We start from the raw sequence: 24475 nt of genomic DNA on the forward strand, positions 1-24475 counted from the left end.
AAAGGATGTCTTGTAGCATTGATGGTGGTGGCCGCTGGGGGTCTGAGAGTCCAGGGCTTGCATCAGTCATTATCAGCACCATTGGAAGCCGCTCTGTTTTGTGCTTTTATTGCCAGACGAGTGGGACTTGTTTTCGCTGACCCCATCTGCCCCTGAGAGAGCAAGACAGACTTTCACGGCCCCATTAAGATCCCCTCAGTCTTCCCACTGCTGAGGCTCCTGCAGGCTCGGTCTCCAAAATCTGCCAAAATACCCACTTTGCCCTGACTCCAAGGCCTGGGACTAGCCCACGTTGCCATTGTCACTGCCCCTTGTCACCTGGATGACTCCTGAAGGCTGTTCCCTGGTCCCCTCACATGTGCTGCCTCTGTGAGACCCGTCCTCCCCACCACCCCAGCACTTATCTTATTACCAGACTTTCCTCACACGCAAAAATGGGAAGAACTATGTGAGGACCACTGCCGGTGTGACCCTTTAAAAATATAAACCAGGTCATATCACTCCCCTGCTTGGACTCCTCCTCTGGCCTCCCTTGAAACTGGATAAATCCAGACTCCTCACCATGGCCCCCTCCCCAGCTTCACCTCCTGCTTTCCCCCACATAAGCCTCTAGTTCTTGCTGTCCATAGGACTTTTGTACTTGGGATTCCTGTCGCACGGTATACTCTGCCTTCACCTCCCTTACTCCTTTATGTCTGAGGTTCAGATGACACCTTAGGGCGGCCATACCCAGCCACTCACCCTATAGCGCCCTTCTCCCTGCACGCTTTCCCACCACCCTGCTTTATCTTCCTTCTAGCACCTCTCCCTGTCTGTCTTTCATCCCGTCTCCGGTGCCAGACACCATGCCTGGCACGTGGTAGGTGCTCAGTAAGTCGTGCGGCTGCAAGCAGGGCTTCGCTTTTGGCCTCCCACCAGCTCGGGGCATGAGGGACTCTGAGCAGCTGAGCATGTGAGTTGTCCCGGCGCCTGGGCGGCTTTAGGTGGGGCCAGATTCTGAGGGATCTTTTTTTTTTTTTTTTAAAGATTTTATTTATTTATTTGACAGAGATAGAGACAGCCAGCGAGAGAGGGAACACAAGCAGGGGGAGTGGGAGAGGAAGAGCAGGCTCCCAGCAGAGGAGCCTGATGTGAGGCTCGATCCCAGAACGCCGGGATCACGCCCTGAGCCGAAGGCAGGCGCTTAACCGCTGTGCCACCCAGGCGCCCCCAGATTCTGAGGGATCTATCATAGTCTTTGAGTCCAAGACTGATGCTTTAAGGTGCCATCAGTGTTCTTGCAGTCTTTCGGGTAGAATTACAATAATGATAATAATGCCCGGGTGGAATTCCTGCTGCATGCTAGCCACTGCCCAAGCACTGTGTATGCACCATTTCATTTAATCCTCCCTACAACTGCCTGGGGTGTAGCACCATCCCTGTTGGACTGTCAGGGAACAAGGAAGGTCCATTGAGTCGCCCGGGATTCCAGCCATAAGTGTTTGAGACCAGTTTGAATGCCCACAAAAACTAGAGCCTGCGTTTCATCAGTCTTGGTCTGCTGCCTCAGCAGAAGTTCTGTGGTCCTTAGATTTCCTTCCTGTGGGGGGATTTCCGTTGTTTTTCCTGGAACTTTCCCCCAGTCTTCAGCTTCTTTAATTTTACCTCTCGGCTCTGTCCATGTCGCGCCACCTAGTGGCAGAACAGAAAAGTGCTGCAAAGCTGGCTCCCTGAATTTTCTTAGTTTCAGGTGTAATTGCTGACTTTGTAGGATTTATTTAACAAGTTTGTGGGGTTTCTCTTGGATTCAAGACACAGAGGTGCCCAAAGCACAGGTTCTGTCACAGCCGCTTATAGTCTGGGTGAGTGGGGTGGGGGGGGCTGGCCAGGATAGGAGGGTTCTACTGCAGGGCCGATTTGTGTAGAAGTAAAGAAGGCAGAATGGAACTTGGCCTTTAGTGGGACCTCAGGGGACCTGAGGCACCCAGCTCGGAAGTCAGACTTAGGGTCCTGGTCCCAGCTGTGCCACTTACCAGCTTTGTGACTTCAACCAAAGCACTTCTGTCTGAGGCCTCTCCGTCTCGTTTCATGATTCACAGATCAGAGTTGATAAATAATATGTATGTCACAGGGATGTGATGACATTAAATGAGACTGGGTGTCTAAAGCACCTACCGCTGGGTCTAGTAAAGACCGTTCAGCAAATGTGAGTTGCTTGTTGCTCCCGTTGTTGTTTGAAGTATAGGGACACAGCAGGTAGAGCATTGAAAAGTGGCTTTGATTTCAGTAGGTGAAGGTAATGACAGGATGAAGAGCATTCCAGAAAGAAGTGCATAAAATAAAAGATACTATCATCTCCAAAACCATGCCCCCTATAATCTCCCTGAGACCAGTTGAGGGTTGCCTAGGGAAAAACACACTCGAGTACCGAAAAAGGAATTAAGGGGCCCACCACCCTCTACTAGCTGGGCTGGGTGGCCACTGAGCATTCAGGACACTGAGATCAAGAGAGGCATCACCTAGCAACAGCATGTTTGAGATCACTTCCATTCTTTACCAGAGAATTAGTTTGTGAATACAGTTGACACATCAATGACAAATTCACCTTTATGTTGCTGCACAGAACTGTTTATAATAATTCCTGAGAAAAGAAATGACTTGAAGGGTTGAGATAGTAAGTGTTGTAGGATTAAAGCAGTTGTCAGGTCTTAACAGACTGTTGTTTGTGTTGCCAAGATGCTTTCCATATTTTTTGCACAGATAAGAAGATTAAGACACATCAGCCCAGGATTAAAGCTCATTTTACACAAGTACCTTGCTGACATTTTGGTCAAGAATTCCAAGTGGCTTTCCAGATGGGGGCCATTTCCTGGCAGGTGTTTGAGTCATCATTTAGGAGGGGAATAAACAGAACAGGCCAAGATATTCCAGATTCGCTTCTCTGTGTGTTTTCCTGGGCCTACATAGTTTCTTCTGTTTAGTTTAACGGACAGTCCTCGGAGACAAAGGTTGGAGGCGGCCACTGGGGGTGTTCGCACTTGTGGCAGGGCAGGCCTGCCCGTAGTGTACTTTACTCCTTCCACGGCATGGAGAGAGTGTGTGTGTGTTCAGCCTGGATTCTGAATAAGTTCTGCAGGGCATTGTGTGGTTAAACCTTTGAACGATGGAGACAACACATCTTGTTTCACCGCAGAGCGTCCACGTCTTGGGATGTGTCTTCATTCTTGACAGTCTTAAGGATGCGCTCTTGGCCTAATTGCACCCTTCTCTGAGGCAGAGTCACATGACTTGAAAGGCTTAAGCCCACCCCAAAACTCATCGTTCACCCTCTGGTTTCCTTTGTGCTTTTCTGGAATGATAACTGACAGCTGCTTTCTTCCTGATGTTACTTCTCAGAAGAAAAGAGTGTCTGTATTTCAGCTCCAAGGCCCAGCTGGGCAGAAAATAGGGAGGGAAGCAAACCGGAGTCGTAAGTTCTCCCTCTGGCACTTGTACCTGGATGGCAGTGTAGCTCAGATGTAGTCGGAGACCTGGCCCCCTCTGAGTCTTCCATTTCCTTTTCTGTAAAATCAGGACGTTGGTTATGACCTCTCTACAAAAGTGATTGTGAAGAGTCAGGGAGACGAGGCCTATAAAGCATGGAGTGCCTGCCCGGCCCATAAATACACACTCGCTGACTGCTGGCCCGTGTAAGAAACCATCCAGCGGCTTGGGGAAACCCCATTTGGGAATGTCCTTGCTGTCAGTCACACGACACAGGCTGGGGGAGGGGTCTGAAGCCGGGATCCCGAGACCTCTGTTATCCTGGAGGTTGAGAAGTATTCTATTCTATTCTGGGGCCCCCTCTGGGGTCCAGGCCAGCTCTGTGCTCTCCTTCCCTTCCTTGCAGCAGGCAGCAGGGACTCCACCTCCTGTCCTCACATCTGGGCAGCGGCCATCACCACCCGACTCCCAAGGGGTTCTTCTTCTTACGCTGGCTTCCATGTAAAACATTTCTTGCAGTGCCCCTTTCCTTCTTCCATTCTTGCTGCCTCAGACGTAGACACATATGTCCTTTTCTTTTTAAGGTTTTGCCACCAGTCAGTCTCTGGGCAGAAAAGACACAAAACCCTGAGTCCTGGTCCCTGGTCTACTTATAGGGGTGGTCCGGGAAGCCTAGTGTTCTAATTCTCTCAAGTGTGGGACTGTTTAAAAGTCCTCCTCCTTTTGGGCCTCTTTACCACTATTTGAGGAGGCATTTTGTGGGCCCTCCCCCTAACACAGACGTCATACACCAAATTATGGACGTTACTTTGGGTGAGGTCTCTAGGATTTCCCACACCTGAACCCAAGGCATCTGAGGGCTTGCTCTATGTCCCAGGGCTCCAGCACAGTTCTGCTTTAGAAGAAGGGCCTACCTCCTTGGAGTCCCCTGGTTCTACCTAGAGACTTACATGCCCGGTAGGGAGAATGGTCTGTGGTCCCTGGGGTAGGGAGGGAGCCTGCATATCGGGGACCCCTGCCTTCTTCAGAGCCATCTTTAATTCATTTCATCAAGAAAGGAACTGCCTGAGTGATTGGTGCTTATCTTCCAGGAGCTTCTACACTAGACCTTGCAGGTGTAATTGTGAGGACCTCAGATCCGGCGAAGGGAGCGGGTGCCCTCTGCTCTTGTGGCCTTGGGCTCCAGTGGTCTGTTTTCTGTCTGTCCTCGAGGGTCTGGAGTCAGCTGGTATGCTCAAGCATTAGTAAAGTAGCAGGCACACAGCAGGTGTCACCTTGACCTTCTTTGGGTTCTTCTGTGCACCTTGCTTTCTGCTGCCTTATTATTCCCCATTCCTGGTCACCTGGCTAAATGTTGCTGTCCTTCTGCTTCGATGGCACTTCCCTTGAGAAGCCTTCCTGGATCCACTCCTTTTCCACAGCCTCACCATGTTGGATGCCCCTGCTCTGCTCTCTGAGTCCCTTTTGTGCTTCTCCTAATTGCGACATTCAACTAAAGACTAATGTCCACTCTTGGCAGGCAGGGGACATGTCTCTCCATGTCACCACCACACCCGAGAGGCCAGCATGAGGCCTGGCACGCAGCGGGTGCTGGGGTGTGTGGAATTGCAGAAAGTTACAGTTGCTGAATGATTATTATGATTGAATCTATGAACTCGGCAAGATGCGCAGCTGGGGGAGTGGTTCCCAGGCTCGGCTGGGTGGAGTAGAGTGCCTACAGTCAGGGCTGTGTCAGCAGTGCCTCCAAAAGCAGAGCCTGCGTGAAGATGGGTTAGCGAGTGTGTGTGTGGAGAAATTCCAGACATCTCGCAGAGGTTTGAAACAAGAGCCGAAGTCTGCAGCCTTTTTGCGACTGGGCGTCCTATCATGTTATCACCAGGACCGAAAAGACCAGATCCTGGACAGTCCCTGTCCTTAGGGATTACAGCTGGACTGTCCCATTTTGCACCTGTACCTCACAGTGGGGCGGAGGATGGCAGGAGACAGGAGGGAGAGCAGAACCTGTGGGTCAGATGTCATGGGGGCTCACTCCATTCGTCTTCTGGCCAGTGTCCCCACCCGTGCAATTTGCCTGGGGGTTGGGGGACTTTTCCCACCTGGGGCCTGATCAGCATCTGGGATCACACAGGGCTCAGGCTAGGTGTCGTCTGGAGCGTGTGAGCTGAGCAGGGGCACGTGGAGGAGGGTGAGGGAGGATTTAAATATAGCAACAGGCACCTTGGACTTGGCATGCAGCGCCATGGAGCAGGGATGGGGGCAAAGCACCTCCCACATGCCACCCAGGGGCAGAGTTGTAGTTTGAGGCCCCTTGGCTCTGAATCCCACCCCACTTCACACATCAGTGTTGGCCACGGTCATCCACAGAATACAGTTCTCAGGCCTCATGTTAGGGAAGGGATGAGGAAAGAGGGGTTCCCTAGCCAAATAACTTCAGAGAACATTTGGTTAAACCTGTTTCTTTATTGTTGATTTTCTTAACCCTTACTATGCAGATGTCTTGAGCCAGTGCCCCAGGAGGGCTGCTTTTTCACAAACTCATTCAATCGAAGAGCATTTCACAGGGACAAGACAAAACACCCGATTGACAGAATCTGGATCAAATAGTTGGCATTCAATTAACATTCTAATGTTTTAGGTCTTCACGGTGGCCTGGGTCTCCCTAGAAATCTCTGGTGGTAATTTTCCCTTCATTTGTGACAGACAGGCTGGGCTGGGAGTTCACACAGGCCACAGAAGCCTCATTGCTCTGTCCCCTCTTCATTCCCCAAACTTGGGTTTCGGCTGGCTGAGCGAAGGCTGCTTGTCCAGTGACCTAACCAGAAGCAGTTTGGTGGGAGCCGGGTGAGAAGACAGGCGAGGCTGCTGTGGCGAATGTGGGGCAGTCCTCCTCAGAACGGGTTGCGCTCCACTAGTCCTTTTGTAACGCCCATGCTAATTTGCAACTTACGGACTTCGGCCCTCCTGGAGCCCAGCGGAAATTAAATCTCTGTGACCCTGATGCTTTGTGTCTTTGGTGGAGAGCGTCGGAAGCTCACTGCTACGTTTTTGTTAGTGTGGTGGTTGGGTTTGTCGTGACCGCCAAACCATCCATCTTGAGGGTCCTGGTGGGTCCTGAGCTCACCAGTCCCAGTGACATTTCATCAGCTCTGACTCCCTGTGAAGCATCTGTTACGTGTGCGACTTTGAAGGTACCGCAGTCAACGTAACAGGACCCCTGTTCTTCTGGGGCTCACGATCCAGGGTAGATGCTGCCAGCGAGGAGGTGAACACATAACCCCCCACAAGCTCCAGGCCAAGTGCACAGACACACCCATTGCTTTTTATCAGGTGTTTGACCCTTAGGTTTTCTCCCCCCGGCTTCCTGTTCCCCATTTTTCCTGTAGAGCCTTGCACAGAATGAGGGCTTAGTAAATATGTGTGTGAGCACACAGCAGCTATGTGACGTGTGGGAAGACTGCAGAGCGGGTTTAGTCCGAATGGTTATTGGATGGCTCTTCATGGTGCGCACTGGCTGCTGGGCTGGGGCGCGGAGCTATTTGGGATGCCGGAACCACGGTCTGTTAGCCTCCCTGACAGGTAGCCTCGGTGTGACCCGGGGCGCAGTAGAAGCCAAGAGCAGCCCTGGGGGCACGGGGGGCAGGTGTGTAGCTCAAACTGGGAGCTTCCTGAAGGATACGGCGCGCCCGTACCTGAATGAGTGTTGGCCCCGGAAGAGAAGGTGAGAACGTGTTCCGGGCAGAAGGCCAGAAGTAGGACAGAAGCACAGGGCATGCAGGGGGCCGCGGGCCCTTCAGTGGCACCACAGGGGTCAGGCCGGGGTGGCCTGTTGGAGGGAGCTCCAACCCCAGTCAGGGAGGGCGGTGCTGAGTTTAAAGTGTGCGCCTCACACCAGTGGTTCTGGCTGCTCTGCGGAGGCTGGACTGAAGGGAACGAGAGCAGAGGTGGAGAAAGGAAGGTCTTAACTACAGCAGTGGTGGCCTACAGCCAGGAGTTAGTGAGGGAGTCACTGCATGGGTCTCACCCAGGTTTCCAGTTCTTCAGGAAGCTGCTTTCAGAGCTCAGACCCCATGTCTCTGCTGTGGCCTCGCTCTGCCCATAGCTGAGCACCGAGCCCACTCGCAGTGCCGTTGTTCCTCCAGCAGACAGGACTCTCCCAGCTCCTGCTTGGACCCTGCCCTGTGGCTTTGTCCTGCCCCAGGGACCCAGAGGCCGCCCGGGCCTCTCACGTTTGTGCAAATCGCTGCAGCCCCTTCTGGGTGCCTGCAGATCAGCCGACACAAGAGAGCTCTTCCCCTACCATCCAAACGGTTCTCCCTCTGTTCTCGCCCTTCCTCAGTGGCCTTCCATCCATTTCTCCAGTACCCCCTTGCCCTTACTCCTCCTTCCGTCCAGTATTTATCAATGCCAAGTACTGTTCTTAGACCACAGGGCAGCCAGGGGAACGAGGCGCTCTCCGATCTCATGGAGTTGATGTCCTAGCAGGGGAGAAAGAGATAAACCTGTAAATACTGAGTATATCTGGTGGTGGTACCTCCTGTGAGAGAAAGTGTCTCTGCTTCACTGTGAGGCCAGGCAAGTTCTCTTCTATAGAGTATAGTGTGTGTTTAATTAAGTCTGCAGTGGCTAGGCCTCACCTCTCAGGCTGGAGGTTGTTGGAGAAAGGACAGAAACACTTAAGACAGGCTTAAGCAAAAATCAGCATTCGTTGGCTTAACTGAACAGTCAGTGGGGGTGGGGTTAGCTTTGAGCTTGGCTGGACCCAGGCTTCTAGCAGTGTCTCCAGGATTCAGTTGCCTCCCTCATCTGCAGCTCTGCTTCCCGCTCTGGTCCAAGGTCCCTTTTGGTGACGTGAGACTGCTCTCAACCCCAGAGTTACCTCCTACCAGCCCTGCAGCCCCAGCAGAAACAGAGCACCCCCTTCCCAGTAGCTCCAACAAAATTCCTAGACCCAAGTCTCATTCACTGTCAGTGGCTTGGCCTTAGTCACATGCCATGGTGTCCTCTGGGGCAGGAGTATGAAGTACTCTCCTCCTCGGACCTAGAGCCAGGGGCGAAGGAGGGGTGGTTCCCTAAAGAAATGGGGGGCTGGCCCAGACTCCCAGCTCCTTCCCGTGTGCCTTCACTCTTCACAGCTGGCTGGAAGTCGAACGCAGAAGTGAGACTCAGCCCTGGATCTGCAGCCCTGGCTACTGGGCTTGTGGGGTGAAGGGCAGGGCCGGAAGCTCTCTGGGATTCCCTGCGGTAGGAATGGTGGATCAGCCGCTGCTGCCCAGAGTGCCTCCTGCATTCCTTTGCTGTCACTTCCTGTCTGGCACAGGCACTTTCGTTCCCTCTTCCATCTGGGTTTGTCAAGCAGCACCAGCCCCTGTACCGGGAGAGGGCTGCTTAGGGAATCACGGAGGCCTCATCGGCGACCCTTCCGTCCCCCACCGTCCTCCCTTGTAATACTTTGGTCTCCTACAGGTCGTTCACCCCAGTGTTCGCTGTGGGTTGTGCGTGGCGAGGCCTGTCGCAGTGAATCAGACTCAGGGACTCGGGTGCTGCTTGGCTTCCGTGTGCACGGCGGAGGGAATGGCCGCCGTCAGTGGGCTGCTCCCCCGCAGTCAAGACCAGCATATGTTCTGCTTCTCCAAGGAGTGGGAATCTGATGGGATGGGAGCGGCACCATGTCCTTTTGATTGTTTCAGTCTTGTCCCTCTTTGTCCTCAGACCTCCTCCCCTCCCTGACTTTATTGTGGGTGCTCACCATTCCCTCCTAACTGGTCTGCCCGTGTCGTGCCCTTCCCCAGACTGTTCCCTCTTTGAACCTGAACCCAACTCTTTTTACAGTACTTCCCCGAATCCTTAGCATGGCGGTCATCTGCCCCCAGGCTCCTGTCACTTTTACTGTATTTTCACACCTGCCACTCCCTTCCCGGCTCTTGTCTTTGGACTTCAGCAGCCACCTCTTCTCAGGGACATTTCCCTGACTCTAGCCGCTCTGACAAGCTCCCCACACAAGCGCGCTCACGAACCAAAGATCCTCTCCCCTCCCACGGAGCAGGCCTGCTGGGTAAAGCTGTATATAAGTGCAGGTTCCTGGTAATCTTGGCTTCCCGAGACTGAGTGCTCCCCAAATTCATGATCCCCCTTGCTTCCCATCCACTGTCTGCTTCAGGACTTTGCATGCTGAAGGGGGCCCCAGGTGCACCGCATAGGATTCATGCGTGGACCCAGAACCACCACACCCAACCTCAAGGCATTGAGGCAGGCAGCATCTGGGTCTTCCCCACGGGTGAAGGTAGTTCTCATCCAGAATCCTCCAGCTGGCAGCAGGGGCTCACTGAGCTGCCATCCACGCAGGGGCAGGTGGCAGAGGGCTGTAGATGGGGCTGTCCCTGGATAGGAGACAAATGGGGTTGTCTGAGAATAACAGGTGGCACCACCCTGGGCTCGTCATGTGACAGAACATTTCAGAGGGTTTCTTCCCTCAGCAACAACTGTGCGGGATGGACTCAGATTTTTCTCAACTCCTTACATTCTTTTTTTAAATGGGTGGTCGCTGAGAGATCCAGGTGGAACGTCAGATGACTCCGCCAGGGCAAGCTTTCCAAGGAGCAGGAGCTGTGTGGGCAGAGGCTGCAGTCTGGTTATCCCCAAGACCCGCTGGCCTAGAAATTCAAAAAAAAAGGACTAAAAACCTAAACTAGTCTCCAGCATTTGGAATTGGGGAGGTGCCACATAGAGATCTGACATCCCTGTGCCTCGTTCCCGCAAGGCCACAGTTGGTGGCGCTGAATGGTGGCAGCACCTTTGCTGCCCTGCAGCCTGCTGCACTGCCCACCGCTCTCGCTCAGTCACGGACATGGCTGTTCTGAGTGAGTCTTGAAACCTTTTTCTTGGTGTATAATATGCACACAGAAAAGTGCACATACCCTAACATTAGATGTCGGATTTTCACAAACAACACGCCCACGCAGCCACTTCAAGAAACCGTTTTCTAAGTGATTTGATGTTCTTTGGAGTTACTAGTTTTCTGTTGGATTTGCTTTTTTGTTTTTAACTTATTACAAACAAATGTAGCTTTGTTTACTGTGTGACTATAGTGTTGGGGGGAAAAAAACCAATTTTTCTTTTTGCAGAAAAACCTGCCATTGCTCCGCCCGTCTTTGTGTTTCAGAAGGATAAAGGACAAAAGGTAAGGGGCTGGTATGTTCTCTTCTTCACATGATTACTCTGATTTGTTTTCTCCCAGAGGGCTCTCCCAGGTCACATGGCCAAAGGTGCTTCTATCTTTTAAGCCTCCACGCGGAGCTTGAAGGGAAAAGGTCCTGTGGCTTTAAGTTACCGTGGTGAGAAGTTAAGACAGGCATGTGTGGAAAGGGCTCAGAAACCTTGCTTTTCACAGTGGCAGAAGGCTTCTAATTCCTGATGCTTCATTTTAGAAATACTACTGTACATTAGGAAGAATAGGAGAGAAAAGGTAGAAGGAAGGGGGGAGGGAAGGAGGGAGAATAATGGTTGTTAAGGGGGAAGACAGGACCTTTACAGGTTTTAGGGGGAGATTCTGACTCCCAACCAGCTTGGCCTAAATGCATTTATGGTAATTATTAGTTGACTTGCATTATGTATTTACCATCCATTCTTTGTTATTCGTTGCTTCCCCCTCTTGGATTTTAAATGTCTTGGTTGCCCTGATGTTGGAAATAACTTGCCTAACTTGTAGCAGTGAGCTAGCCCTTTGTTACAGTCCTGATCCCCGTGGCAGTAGCGTTCCGACGTCACGTGCTGCTGTTTACCTAGAAGTTCTTGATTTTGTGTCCACCCTGACAAACAGTGTGGAAAGTCGAGGTTGTGTGCAAAGTTAGTTGATGTTCTGTGGTTGATGTTTCTGAAGCTTTTATGAGGACTGTGTGTGTCCAACAAACGGATGGTCCCTTCCACAGCTGCCTCAGGACAGCAGATACAATGTAATACCCGTTGCAAGATTTCAAAGTGAGGGACCAAAGTGCCGCGCTGGATTCAGTGTGTTTTGAAATCTGTTTGTATCTTGTTGATAAGAACAGCATTTGAGAGAATCTCCCTCTGGAGACATGTAATCCACAGTCGAGGTGCTCTGGTGGATTTCCGCGCCCCCCCCCCCCCCCCGCCTGCCGGTAGGGTAGCCAACTCTGAGGTTGGGGCCTTCTGGTCCGGAGATTTGGGACTCCTGGCAGCCCAGCTGCTGCTCCTAGACCCCATCCCTCGGGCTGAGAAGAGAGGCCAGACTTCTGTGTGGCCCACATTGTTCTGAACTGCGTTCAGGTACTGTGCCAGGAAGAGAGCATGTGTGTATGTGCAGGGGGGCAGGAGGGAAAAGTGGCTGACCAGCCCCCCCACACACACACACATGTACCCCCTTGCAGGGTACCTTCTGTGTTAGCCGGGGCTGATGTGCTAGGCTTCCTGTCACATTAAACTTTCCCATTGTTAATTCTGCTACGGGGCGCCTGGGTGGTTCAGTCCTTAAGGGTCTGCCTTTGGCTCAGGGTGTGATCCCAGAGTCCTGGGATTGAGCCCCGCATTGGGCTCCTCCGCTGGGAGCCTGCCTCTTCTTCTCCCACTCCCCTTGCTTGTGTTCCCTCTCTTGCTGGCTGTCTTTCTCTCTGTCAAATAAATAAATAAAATCTTTAAAAAAATTTTTTTTTTCTTTTGCTAAAGAAAGAATCAACACCCGAGGAGACATTCTTCCTGTTTTGTTTTGGTTTTCCAGGTGGTACTTTCAAGACACATCAGCCTCTGCGGTCTCCTCTCCCATGGGCCCTGACCAATACATATAACTTAATTACATGTATTTTTATCATTTTTCTTTGGAGCTTCAGTCACTGTGAAGGGGCTGATGCATTTCTGCTAGCTTTTAGAAATGCCTGTGTTCAATTTCTGATTTAGACATCATAGTTGGTTCTCTCAGGATTTTCTAGAATTTTGAATTTTATTATGATCTTTTGAACCACTTTTAAACGGGTCCGCAAACTAAGGCCTGCCACCACCGCCCGTTTTTGTAAATAAAGTTTTGTTGGCACACAGCCATGCCCGCCCTGTGCCCAGCAGTCGAGGCTGCTTTCCCACTGTGACAGCAGAGTGAAGTAGTTTGGATGGAGACATATGGCCGCAAAGTCAAATATATTCAGTAGCTGACCCTTTACAGAAAAAGTTTGCCAACCCCAGAATTAAAACAAGTGATAAGAATTGATAATTCTTTAAACCTAAGACTTTCAGACAACCAGCAGGATGAAACACTAAAATGTAAAATTTTTTGGCCGAATTTAAAGTATTTTTTAAATTACTAATTTCCATTTCAGTACTGTTTTCACAGTTGAGGTGGTTCTTCTCTGTTGCCTTGTAATTCAAAGGCTAACTTGCTTGTATTACCTCCAGAAGGTTGGGGTGAAGTTGAATCGGAAGAGTAGCTAGGAAACTGCTCATCATCATCTTAAAATGTGCAAATGTAGTTCTTATCAAAATATTGACTCTGAGCCAACTCTAAATGGGCTTCTAAAAATAACTGATCTCTAGCTCTTCAGAGTTCAGCTCTCTGCTCCTGTCATGCCTCTGGGACAACGTCACCGGCAGGACGCAGGGAAGCTCTGCTTGTTTACAGAGGAGGAGCCTCTGTAACTGTCCGGGAGGGCTGCTGTCTGAGCTGTCGGGTGGAGAGTGGCCAGGTGGAGACGGAATCCTCCTTTCTTCCTCTGCTGCTTAGGACAGCTCAGAAGTGAGGCAAAGAGCAAGCCGCATAGCTGAGACAGCCAACTTTGTTGCTCCTCGGCTTCCCATTTCCCATTTCAAGGGAGAAGGACAGGCAGAGCTGCAGGGAGCAGCCGTGGCGCTTCGGACAGAAAAGGAAGTTTGAGCCTCTTTCCGGTCCTGTCTCTCGCCCACTTCCAGCCCGTCTGCCCCTCACGTGGCAGAGGCAGAGCGGGAAACAGGACATACAGGCTTCTGTGGCTTGTTTCTCCTTTTCTCTTCAACTTCGTATTTCGAAAATATTCAGGTCCTCAGAGAATCTGAAAGAATGGTACTGTGGACACTTGGGGTGTCCCTCACGTGGCTTCACCAGCGACATCTTTGTCGTAAATGCTGGAAGCGCCTGACTCTGAGTGGTGCCCATCTGATGTTTCTCCCCTAAATCCTTCTGCAGGAGGCTTCTGGGACTAGGGCCGTTCCTCTCTGTGGCCCTGCTGCTACTGTCACTCCTAAGAAAGTGATCATGAAGTCAGAAATGTCCTTCAATACATATAGTCTGTAATTATGGCGTCCCAGTTTTCACCAAAATGTCCCTTATAGCTGTTTTTTGAGCCATTTCTTGATCCACAAAGATCAAGAAGTCCCATCATCAGCTGTGGGACCACTGACTTCCCTTTTCAGTGAACAATCTCTAAACCACCCCGTGGGCTATGCTTCAGAGCTTGTGTCCCCCCTGCCAAGGAGAGCACCCACAGGCCCCGCTGTTATTACTGAATCATGATTGAGGTAAAAGATTTGAAATCGACAAGAAAGAAATGAAGCTGTCAGCCCAGGCATTTTGTTTTCCTTTTTGTTCACTAGCAAAGCCACATACGTGGCCTTTTCTGTCCTTCCCAACCAAGGCCCAAGTTGCATTTACAGCAGGCTGCAGATTGGTGGCAGTAGCCCACCAGTGGCATCAGTTGGTCTCAGGGCAGGTTGTCAAATCCCCCTGTTGTTCCCGATTAGAGAGAGTGGTTGACGATTTGAACTCCAGTCCTAACTCCTAAAATCCAGGCCCCGAGCTTGGCTGACAGTGCACGCTTGTCCATCCTTCCTTCCATGTTCTCACGCTTCCTCAAGAGGGCGCTCTTCATGAACTGCTTGCATTTCCGCATTTCTGGTTTTAGTAGCAAAAATGAAACTTTTTTTCGTAACTGCCTTGCATGGAGACAGTTTTTTTCTTTTTGATGTGAAGAGATTTTGAATCTTCTTGGAAGGTGGTGGTTTCATGGACTGTGACGACTGTTTTTTTCAGATACTTTATCTTCCAAAAGTTTATTCATCTGAACAGGTGAGGCTTTGAGGTCTCACTTGCAGGGGGATGTCTGTTTGGGAGAAGGACAGAAAGCCGTTGCAGAAATGCTGTTGAGCAGGAAGTAAGGCGTCCCTGAAAGCGCTGTCACAGTGTATTCAGACCTGCTTTTGAAGCTTACTGTTAATGTAACAAGCCTGTCCTGTGTGCACGTGTTTGTTTGGGGTTTGTCAGCCACATGTGTTTTAGGATGATGTCAAAGGCTACCAAAATCTTGATGTCTGATGTTAGCAAACATGTTGAAGAACTACAGGTCCTGTCTTGGTTCTCTAGCGCTCGCTTTTCCTGTCCAGCCAAAACACTCAGACCCAAGTAGAAAATGCTGCGGTGGCACATGTGTTTCTTTCCAGTCCTCTGGTTTAGGCTTCAGTTCAGTGCCACCAGGGCATTTGAACACTTACGCTGTAAAACCAGGGTTAAAAAAAGAAAATCCCATGTGGTTCCACTTAGAGATAGGCCATTTTCCACCGAGCTCTGGGTTTAATTTTCTCTTACCGGGTGTTGGCGCAGGGACCAACCTTCATGTCCTGAGCAGGTTTGAGGAACAGCTTGAGAAGGAAGGCCTTGTTGTGTGTGGATCTCCCCTGGATGGGAAGAATCGATTTTGGTGGTTTTTTAGATATACGGATGAGTTAACATTTTGTTTCTTTTGCCTTCCTCAGAATGTTTGGAAGTTCTCTTAAATCCTCTTTACAGAGTTCCTTTCATCCATCACCTTTAAGAACTAGCCCCCAAGCCCTATCTAAAGAGGTTTTAGTCACTTCACACTCAGAAGAAACATGGCCAGGTCTGTGGAAAGACAGGGCAGCCACTTAGTTCATAAAGCGAAAGAAATGGCTCTGTGTTGTGGACGATGCCAAGGAGGAGATTTGGGGACGAGAGCCCATCTGTTCCAGGACACCGGCTTTGTGACCCATTTCTCAAGAAAAGAGTCTTGGCCACAGAGCTCTGGGTCCACAGAAGCCCTCCAGAGTCCCAGGAACCACCTCGAAGGATGCCAGGGATGTTGTGCTTTTGAGGACAAAGACTTCCAGAACCAGCTTTCTCTTGCCCTGGCTATTTTCTAAATACACCGTTGCCCAGGTGTTTGGGGTAAACATGGGAGAATCCTAGACCAAGGGGCTCCCTTCTCCAGCCGAACTCCTACCCCTGTGGTACAAAACCAGCTCTCCCTGTCTCTGTCAGCTGGTTTGGTCACCACACATCTGCACTCACTGAGGCGAGAAAGTGTTGCCTTGATCTCAGGTTTAAGCAGAACGAGTTGAAAGGGGCTGGAAGCACTCTAGCAGAATGCAGAAGCCTGTGAACCCTCTATGCCCTGTTTTGTAGCTGTGTGCTATTCCAGGCCTGCCTTCCTCACCTCAGTGGACAGAAATGGTGCTGAGGGCCAACCACCCTCATCAGTATTCTTGCAGAGATGGGTCATTAACCCCTAGGGACGGTGAGACATAATCACCCCTGTTCCCCTCTGATAGAGGCTCTGCCCCCATTTTGGTCACCAAGAGTGTTGTTCCTCACTCCCAGCCCATAAACATGGTAGCTCCATGCTGCCTGTGTTGAAAATGGGGGCCCAGGCCTCCTGCAAAGTTAAACTGCAGCCAAGTCCACGTTCATTTTCCGTTCTTTCATTCCGGAGGGCCAGTTTTGTTGAGCAAAACAACAGCATGTGCCAGCTTTCTTGGCTCATCCTCCCAGGCAGGAGCTGCTCAAGTCTGAATGTCTCCAGCCCTTTGATCCCTGCCCACCCCCATCCCATGTTGCAGCCTTTATTTACATTGAAGGAAAATTGTCTTTTTTGCTCCCAGTCCTCTGCAGAGCAAAAAGACTTGTCGGATTCGGGAGAGGAGCCTCGGGGGGAGGCTGAGGCCCCCCACCATGGCACGGGTCACCCCGAGTCAGCTGGTGAGCATGCCCTAGAGCCTCCTGCCCCCGCTAGCGCTTCAGCCAGCACTCCTGAAGCCCAGCTTCTTCCTTTCCCGCGAGAACTGGCAGGGGTAAGTCCACCTCCACCCAGCACTCCACAGCCTGGGGGTCCCAGCCCAGATCGGCCCCTTTCCCTTCGGGTTCCTCAGATCCAGATCCTAAACCACAAGCAGCTGATGATAACTGAAAAGGTGGTCATGATCTCTGTAGCTCCCTTTAATTCTTGCTGCCAAAAAGTCAGGAAAGATTGAGTCCTCTTTTACATTGAGACTTTCTGAACGGGGGAATATGTATACACCCATAGCGAGAAGCTAGTCCTGTTTCCTCAACATGAGGGGTCAAAAGAGGGATTGGATAATGGGGTAGAACTTCCAAATCAAATTCGACCCCCCCCTCTCCGTCCTTCCATTTTTCTTTCTCCTCTCCCTGAATTTGGGCATTCAGGTTCAGGGTCTTAGAAACACCAGAAGCCCCGACTTCCTTGATCTAGAGGAAGAGGAGGTGTCTAAGGCAGACTGCTTTGCAAGACCAGTTGTGTTTGGACTGTGGTTAGGCTGTGAACTGCTTGTCTTCAATCAAAGCAGGAAGAAGAAAAGACTCTTCCTTTGAATCCAGAGGGAACCCCTTGAGCCCTTTATCTTTGTATTGAGAAGGCTTTTGAAGACTATAGGTGGAGAAGATTGTGAACTCTCGAGAACAAGAAATGTCTTGAGTGTTTGGAGGTTGATAAAATGGGAAAGGTAAACATCATCCTACATTCAGGATTGAAAACTCCATGTGGGTACCTATTCCCCCCCATTCTCGTGGCAGGGAAAAATGGCTCTCAGGCAAGGAAACAAGGGACCCTGCTGTGCACACCAGGCACTGGGCAGCCATCCAGGGCGTTACAGTCCCAAACTTCAGTGATCCCTTGTGTCACATCACCAGTCCCCTGTGTTCTCAAGGAAATCATTAAAATTCAGTTACAGCCACCAAACCTGGGACACACAGGAAGAAGTGATGTTGAGCAAAGGTGAGGTTGGAGGCCAGTTTTAACATGTTGGAGAGGAGTCCGTGTGTGGTGGGAAAAGAAGGAACAGTCTTTACCACTTGCCAGGTAGGAGTGACAGGGTCAGTCCCTCATGGCATACAAGTGGGTTTGGGCCCAGTAAAGATTCCAGCCGGGAGGCAGTCACACCAAAGTGTTCTAGGGGCACAGCCCTCATGAGAGTACTAGAGCTGACAGAGCAAGAATGAGGAGGTGATCCCTTTTTCGGTTGGGGGCCAAGCAGCTCCTGAGCCTTCTCGTGAGTCAGGTATTGTGAGTTATTGTGCCTTCGGCCTTTGCAAGCACAGGAAATCATGTTCTCAGTTCCCTGAGAACAGATGACCTTCATGTGGATCTGCCTAAGAGGCTCCAGGGCCTTTTGCGGCTGCCTGGTTTGAACAGCAAGCTTATAGAGCAGCCTCTGACTCCAGGGGCTGAGGGTTTTCAGTTGAGAGCAGGAAACGGGTAGGTCACAGAGGTTGAGGCTCAGCAGCTGCTCCTCCAGGGGCATGTAGGGGGTCTTACCTTCTGCTTGTGGCCAGGCCAGATGTGGATTTCTGAGGCCTGGCCAGTGGGACTTGACTTCTCAGTTCTTGTGGACTTTGGGTCGGAGGCTCTAATCCCAAGAAATTCAAACCATCCCCAGCCCGGCCCTGCAAGGTCAAGTGTTAATAGTAGGGAACCTCAGGATGGGTTGTGGGTCACTGTGGGAGGAAGTCAGGGCTGGGGGGAGCAGTTGATGAATGTACCAGCATAGCGGCAAAGGCCGCGCACATGACACACACATGTGCTATTTGGTTTTAGTGCTTGTAACTATAGGAACCCCCAGTTCTATCAGAAGCCCTTACAGTGCCACTGTCGCATCATTTGGTGACAGCTCTGAGCCAACCAGGGCTCTCTCCGTTGGGCTCTCAGCATGGAAGACTCTAGCTTGTTGCCACTGGCTCCCATTAACTGGCTTTCTTCAGTGACTGGGTGTGTTCAAGGCAAAGTAAACGTTTTTTAGGTCGATTAGGGCATAAATCAAGGCAGATGGAACCCGACCCCAGCTTCCTCTTGGGCTGAGGTGTTTCTTTGGTTAGCTAGGACTAGTTGCTTTTGCATCGAAACAGATTTCCATCTTGTCCCGTACCACACTGGAATTCAGGAAACCACCCACCCTTACCCAGCCAGTCTCGCCCATCATGTTTAATCTGTTCTTTATTGCATGATCCCTCGAGGGAATGTAAAGCTTCGAGCTCTTTGTAATAAATAGTGGCTCACTGAATTGTTGCTTACAAAGGGCCTGCTCGTCTTTCAGTCTCCCCAGACTCTGGCCATCGAAGACTCAGTACCGGGAACAAGCCTCTATATATCAGACTTACTGGCTCTCAGAAGACAGCTTGGAGAAGACCAGACCATATCCAGATTAAGTTCTCTGATCCGGAGAAAGGCAGCTCTTAGTGCTTCCTCCGAGTCTGGCTTAAGTCCCCTGGCCTGAAGCTCAGAGCCAAAGCCCTGTGGAGCCTGAAATGTGTTTATTAGACCCACCAGGAAGTTTAGACAGGTTCTGGAACCAGAACCCTGGCTGGACAGCTTCCCTCATCTTCCAGCTTCTGCACGGGATTTGACCCTCATTCTGCTCCCGCCCAACATTCAGACCTTTGGAGGCCACAGCTCTTTTTCTTTCTTCAGTGTCTGCCTTTTTGGTAAGAACTTCTGAGCTGGTCACCTCAGTAGCAGAATAAACAGCATGGAATTGGCCAGTAGTCCATTTAAAGACCAGGATGAATCAGCAGGCCCCTCCCTTGATTGATTTTTCATCCTGGGCATCCATTTTCCTGCAGCCACAGACAGCGGGCTTTAAAACCAGCCAGCCCATATCGAAATCACTGAGGCCCAGGCAGACCAAATGGGTGTCTGGCGTGGTCTCATTTTCTGGTCTTCTCTGGGAAGTCAGGAAGGCCACGAGTGCTTTTCATTCCTGTTTACTCTCCCTGTGTCTGTGTGTCTGAGACACAGTGTCCAGCCCCATTCCTTCCCCTGGACTGGCCGAGCACCTTTGTTCTCCTGGAGGCCGCACCGGGCAGCCTCATGAAAGCCATGTTCTTTCAGGGCTTGGGGGCGTGGGGCGCAGAATCCTTGATAAATGATTGTAAAATTTCACTGCTTCATCCTTTACAAAGAACTGAAGCTTCCCACATCTACAGTTCCAGGGTCCCATTCTGGGTTAGACGTTACCACCTATTTTGTATTTGGCAAGGATGTGCACACCTCACAGAATGAGCAGCTCCCCCCGAGGTTCCTGTGGCTCTGAGCAGAGCGAGCCACTGCTCCTGCCATTTTCCCCATGCGTCCCCTGCGTCCGCCATCGTGGGGCCTTTGCAGCTTCTGTAAGCACAGTTCACTCGTTCACGCCTCCTGACACCAGGGCTGTGAACTGAAGGGTTCTCCTTGGACTTCTTTCTTTTCTGCCTCCTTGTGTAAGTGTTGATTTGGGGTATGTTCGTCATGGTGTCCCAGATGGGCACTGACCCCAGTGTCACCTAGGTATCATCCCGAAGCCCTGACACTCACAGAGGTGGATTCTACTGTGGGAAGAGGCAGAGGAGGAAATGGGACTTTCACACCTGCTTCTGCCCTGCCTCCTCACCAGAGAGGAATCCTGGAAGCCTGCTCTTAGAGTCTTCCTCCCATGAGTCCCATGTTAGTGGCTTTGGATGCAGACTTCCGGGGTCCAAGGAGCTGCAGCTGCAGGGCGCACCCCTGTGTGTGTCCCAGGCATTGTTCTCAGCTGACCCCTGAGTGGCCTCTCTGTCAGTCTGGTGAGGGCTGGCCCCTGACTACCAGGCTGCTGTGTTTGCACAAAGTGTGTGTGGAGCCGGCGTTGGCCTCGTTTTGGGCCAGGGTGGCTTAAAGAGGAGTTGCTTCACCCCAGACCTTTCCCTATTTGGAGAGAAGACAGCACGAGACAGCCAGACAGCAGGCTCAGACCTTCAGTGCAGCTGGGGGGCTGGGGGGTACAGACATCAGGCTTCTCCTCACGCCGGCCACCGTTGAGGATTTCTGGAAGAGTTGGCATATCCAAAGGCAAGCAGAAATGACTTACTCGTACCTTCTGTCTCCTTGCTTCCTTGTGCTAGCTCCTACTGAGGAGAGTTGCTGGCATCGGTTTCCTCACTGCTTCTGAGTTGGCTAGTCAGACCCCACAGGAGATTCCAGCAGCTTCTGAAAGGTTCTCCCTGGTGGTGTAATGTCCTGTGTTGTCCTCCTCTGTCCTTGGCCTCCCAGCTTTCCAGAACCAAGAGGCCAGTCACGTTGTCTCTTAGAAGAGATTGGGGTGTGGGTTTGAGGGTCTCCTGCATTTGAATGTCGTCTGGCCAGGCACTTTTCTTCTCCAGGTCACTGAAGGGGCTGTGACCAACTCGGGATCCATTTGTGCAGTGAATACATGCTGATCGTCTTTTGTGCACAGCATCCTGAGGGGTGTGTGTCTGAACTGTGAGCAGAACAGCCAGACGGACGCATTAGATCATTTTCAGCTGGTACACAAAACAGGGCAGAGGCCCAGGGGAGGCTGGGCAATGAGGTGGAGAGGAGCAGCTCCACTCGCCGGGTGGTGGGGCAGTGAGTGAGCATGGGTTCACCCTGGAGGAGGCTGGGAAAGGCCTTGGCGAGGCCACACTGAGCGGACCTGCAGGAAGCACGTCCCAGGCCTTGGGGGTGGCACACGCAGAAGGAATGTTGAGGCAGGAACAATGTTGGCATGTTCGGAAAACAGGAGGAGACAGGCTGCAGCGTGACAGCAAGGAGGGGTGGTTCAGGAAAGACAGCAGGGGACCCAGAGGCCTCAGCTCCCGGTCTGGGCCCACTTCTGGGGAGGGTTTCCTAGCACTCATCAAATTCTAAAGGAAACTCAGATTCTTGAGAGGTTTGGGGTGTTGTTGGCATATATAAGAAAATTATGTGTCATTAAGAGCCCCACAATACACCAAGCAAAAACAGAACCGAAGGGAGAAGAGACAATTCAGTCACAGTCTTGGAGAGCTCAGCACCCCCACTTCAGTAGTCAGCTGAGCATTGGGACGGAAGATGGAGAACAGAGGGGGCATGGACAGCACTCTAAACCCAGCTGCCTAGCAAGCAGTCTGCCCTGGAGAAAGAACGTCGAGGGCCCTGTGCTGCAGAGTGCCCGGGACGTCCTCCAGGTCAAACAGACCATTTGCTAGACCACAAAACAAGTTTTGATAAACTTAAAATGACTGAAATCATGCCAGGTCTTTTCCAGCCACCATGGAATGATATGAGAAATCTGTAGATTTCTGGAAATCCACACACATGGAAATGAGCCCAGCTAGCCAGCAGGGCAGAGGGAAGGTGGATGTGGAGGCCTCTCGGGATTGAGGTGGTGGAGGAATGCCCTTTTTGGCAGCTGAGGAAACAGGAAGCCGGGGTCTGACAAGCTTTCAGGGCCCCTGACAGGACCAGGGGCCACTGTTCTATGTGTAACACAGAGACACATGCCTTAGTAGCTTCTCTGAGGCCCGCAGAGCGCCTGTGATTTCTGTCCCTTCGCTGAACAAATGGCCAGGTGAGCTCCTGCTGTGGGCCGAGGACCAGTGCCTTCCTGGGACTTGAGCTAGTGGGGACCCTGACACAATGACACAATCAGAGTGAGGGTTGCAGGGGGCAGGGGTGAGGGGTTTCTCTTGTGAGAAGCCGGGGAAGAGCTAGCAGAGTGAAAAGAAGTCAGCTGATGAGGGAGCGGTGTCTGCAAGGTCATTTCCAGATACCAGGAGTCGCTCTCAAAGTAGCAGATCCCACGGGATCCGAGAGGCTGCCATGTATAGGGTTAGTACAGCCGGGATGCTTCTTGAATGACGAGAGAGAGGCCAGAAGCCACAGGACCAGAGCCGGGGTGGGCCCAGCCACTGTGAAGGAATAGGAAGGAGGTACCTGAAGTCTGTGCCTCAGTGGTGCCACCTAGGGAAGGGGATGGTCCCAAGAGAAAAGGCCTGCTGTGGCCGTGGACCCAGTGAAAGGAAGGCGCTGCCAGAGTATGTGTCTGAGCAACACCCCCACCCAGATCCCCCACCCTGACCCCCTCATCTGGCTGCCCAGGGACTTGACCACATCCTGACTCTTGTCACACCCTTCCCAAGGGCATACCATCCGTCGGAAGCGAGCTTGCTGGGAGAGCCCCCCCCCCCAAGTCCAGGTGTCAGCCTTGGCCAGGTGTCAGGTCAGAGGGAGGGCTACCTCACCTGCTTATCTCACTGACCCCTTCCATCTCCCTGTGGGGGAGGTGCTGGCACCCCCATTTCCCAAGGAAGGAAACAGAAGCCTGGGTGAGTGAAATGATTTGCCCGAGGTGTGCATTTAGGAGGTGTGGGAGTGGGGAGAGTAAGCTCTGCGGGCCTCCAAGGGCTCGAGCACCGCCACACTCTGCTCTCGCGGTCCCGGCGCCGGTGTGTGCCCGTCAGGAGCCCGCTGCTTGACTCCTCCGGTGTTCCATTTCATCTGGGGCCCTGTGGTATGTTCACAGTTACCCCAAAGACTGTTGAACCCCTGTTGTGTTAGGAGGGGTTTGTTTCCAAGCACTTTGATGAATGGCCTCCTCGGGGCCTCCTGAGCACCCGATGCAGCGTGGGGACAGCAGTCCTCCTCGTGCTTTTGCCGAGGCTTGCAGGGAGCACTTCGAACGCACTTGAGCAGGAAAGGCTTGCGTTTCTGACTCAAACCCAAGTTGTCGGCCCACTCGGGAGGAGTGAGTTCAGGTTGGGTTCCCTTTTTCTCCCTTGTCTCTTAGGACGGGGTCCACAAACTCCGGGCCTCTGTCTGCAAGCTAAGATGGTGGAATATGTGTGTGGCCCAAGAAGCCGAAAGTCCTCTGTGGCCCCTTCTGGAGAAAGTGCCGCCCGGGGCTCACTGTGCTCACAGCCCATTATTGGTGTTACTGAGGGCAGTTGCTGCCTTTCCACCCCGCCCTGCAGCTTGCAGAGCACTTTCCCAGGCATGCCTCCTCTACTCCGGAGCAGCTCCTCGAGGCAGGTGGTCCTCGTTTGGCTAAACTTGACCCCTGGGGACTTTTCTGAAAATAAGAAAATTGGCTCCTCTGCTTGCTCTCGTGCAAGCGCCCCAGGAGGAGTGATGTTCACCCCTCGACGTTTGCTTCTGGCTGCTTGGTGCTGAAGAGTTGCAAGTCTGTGAGGGATTGGATATTATCTGGGGGTGGGAGCGGGGCTCATCTTAAGGCCTCTTGATGGCTAGTTGTTCACATTCTAAAACTAAAGGTTGTTAAGGAGGAAATTCCTCAGCCACCTTCTGTCTTAGCTTGTGATTTCTCCGTAGGTTATGTGGTCTGCTGAGTTGTTACGTTTGACGCTTGTGTTCTGAACACTGTGCAGCAGACTTAGGTCCAAGGCATCAAAGTTCTCTGTTGCTCTGGAAGTAATGGTCCACCTTGAAGCGGTTCCTCGCTGTGGAATGTGCCAGGGCAAGAAACAGAAACTGCTGCGATCCGGTGTTCGGCCACCATTTTAACAGGCCTGCTGCTCTCCAGAGTGGAGTGGGTCGCTTGCCAGCTCTTGGCAGGATGAATTTCAGCCAGATACCATTTCACTGTGCTTGAGTTGGGGAGTGGCACACAGTTAGCTGTGACCTGTGGAGAGACAGAGAAACCGCTCTTTGTGTGGTAAATGCGTTCTCAGCCTTTAGGAGGACTCCTCAGCCCATGGCCTGGTAAGGCAGGCACAGAGGGTTCCTGGGGGAGTTTTTGAGCGTTAGGTTGAAAGTGCGTCCGCGACTTGGGTGCATGAGCTCAGGGAGTTGGCTCTCAGCGCTGCGTTTCACGATCCGTTCATGACGGAACTCAGGCTGCTGGGTGCTGGGCAGCCCGGCCCTCGCTTACCCCCCTGCCGTGTGCTGTCGTTTCAGAGGCCAGCTGGAGGCTCCAGCCCCGAAGGTGGAGAAGGTGAGGACATCTCTAAAACTTCTCGTTCTCTTTGGTTGTAAAAGTGGAAGCA

The 24475-nt window shown here is 51.9% G+C and overlaps 1 protein-coding gene across 9 annotated transcripts in view; it reads left to right on the forward strand.

Annotated features, from left to right (window-relative positions):
• Positions 1-24475, forward strand: part of RANBP3 (RAN binding protein 3) — a 53475-nt gene that overhangs the window by 9091 nt on the left and 19909 nt on the right. For 5 of the 9 annotated variants that reach the window (XM_045776755.2, XM_045776756.2, XM_045776759.2 and 2 more), the window contains exons 2-4: positions 10584-10639; positions 16327-16515; positions 24387-24423. In XM_045776755.2, the coding sequence (XP_045632711.1) occupies positions 10584-10639; positions 16327-16515; positions 24387-24423 (282 nt within the window). Of the gene's footprint in view, positions 1-10583; positions 10640-16326; positions 16516-17028; positions 17185-24386; positions 24424-24475 lie in introns of those variants that run through there. The other 4 variants (XM_045776760.2, XM_045776762.2, XM_045776763.2 and 1 more) reach the window with 2 other exon arrangements.

Source organism: Ursus americanus, chromosome 14, assembly GCF_024610735.1.
Source record: "Ursus americanus isolate L20-20 chromosome 14, mUrsAme1.1.p, whole genome shotgun sequence".
NCBI classification, from domain to species: Eukaryota; Metazoa; Chordata; class Mammalia; order Carnivora; family Ursidae; genus Ursus; species Ursus americanus.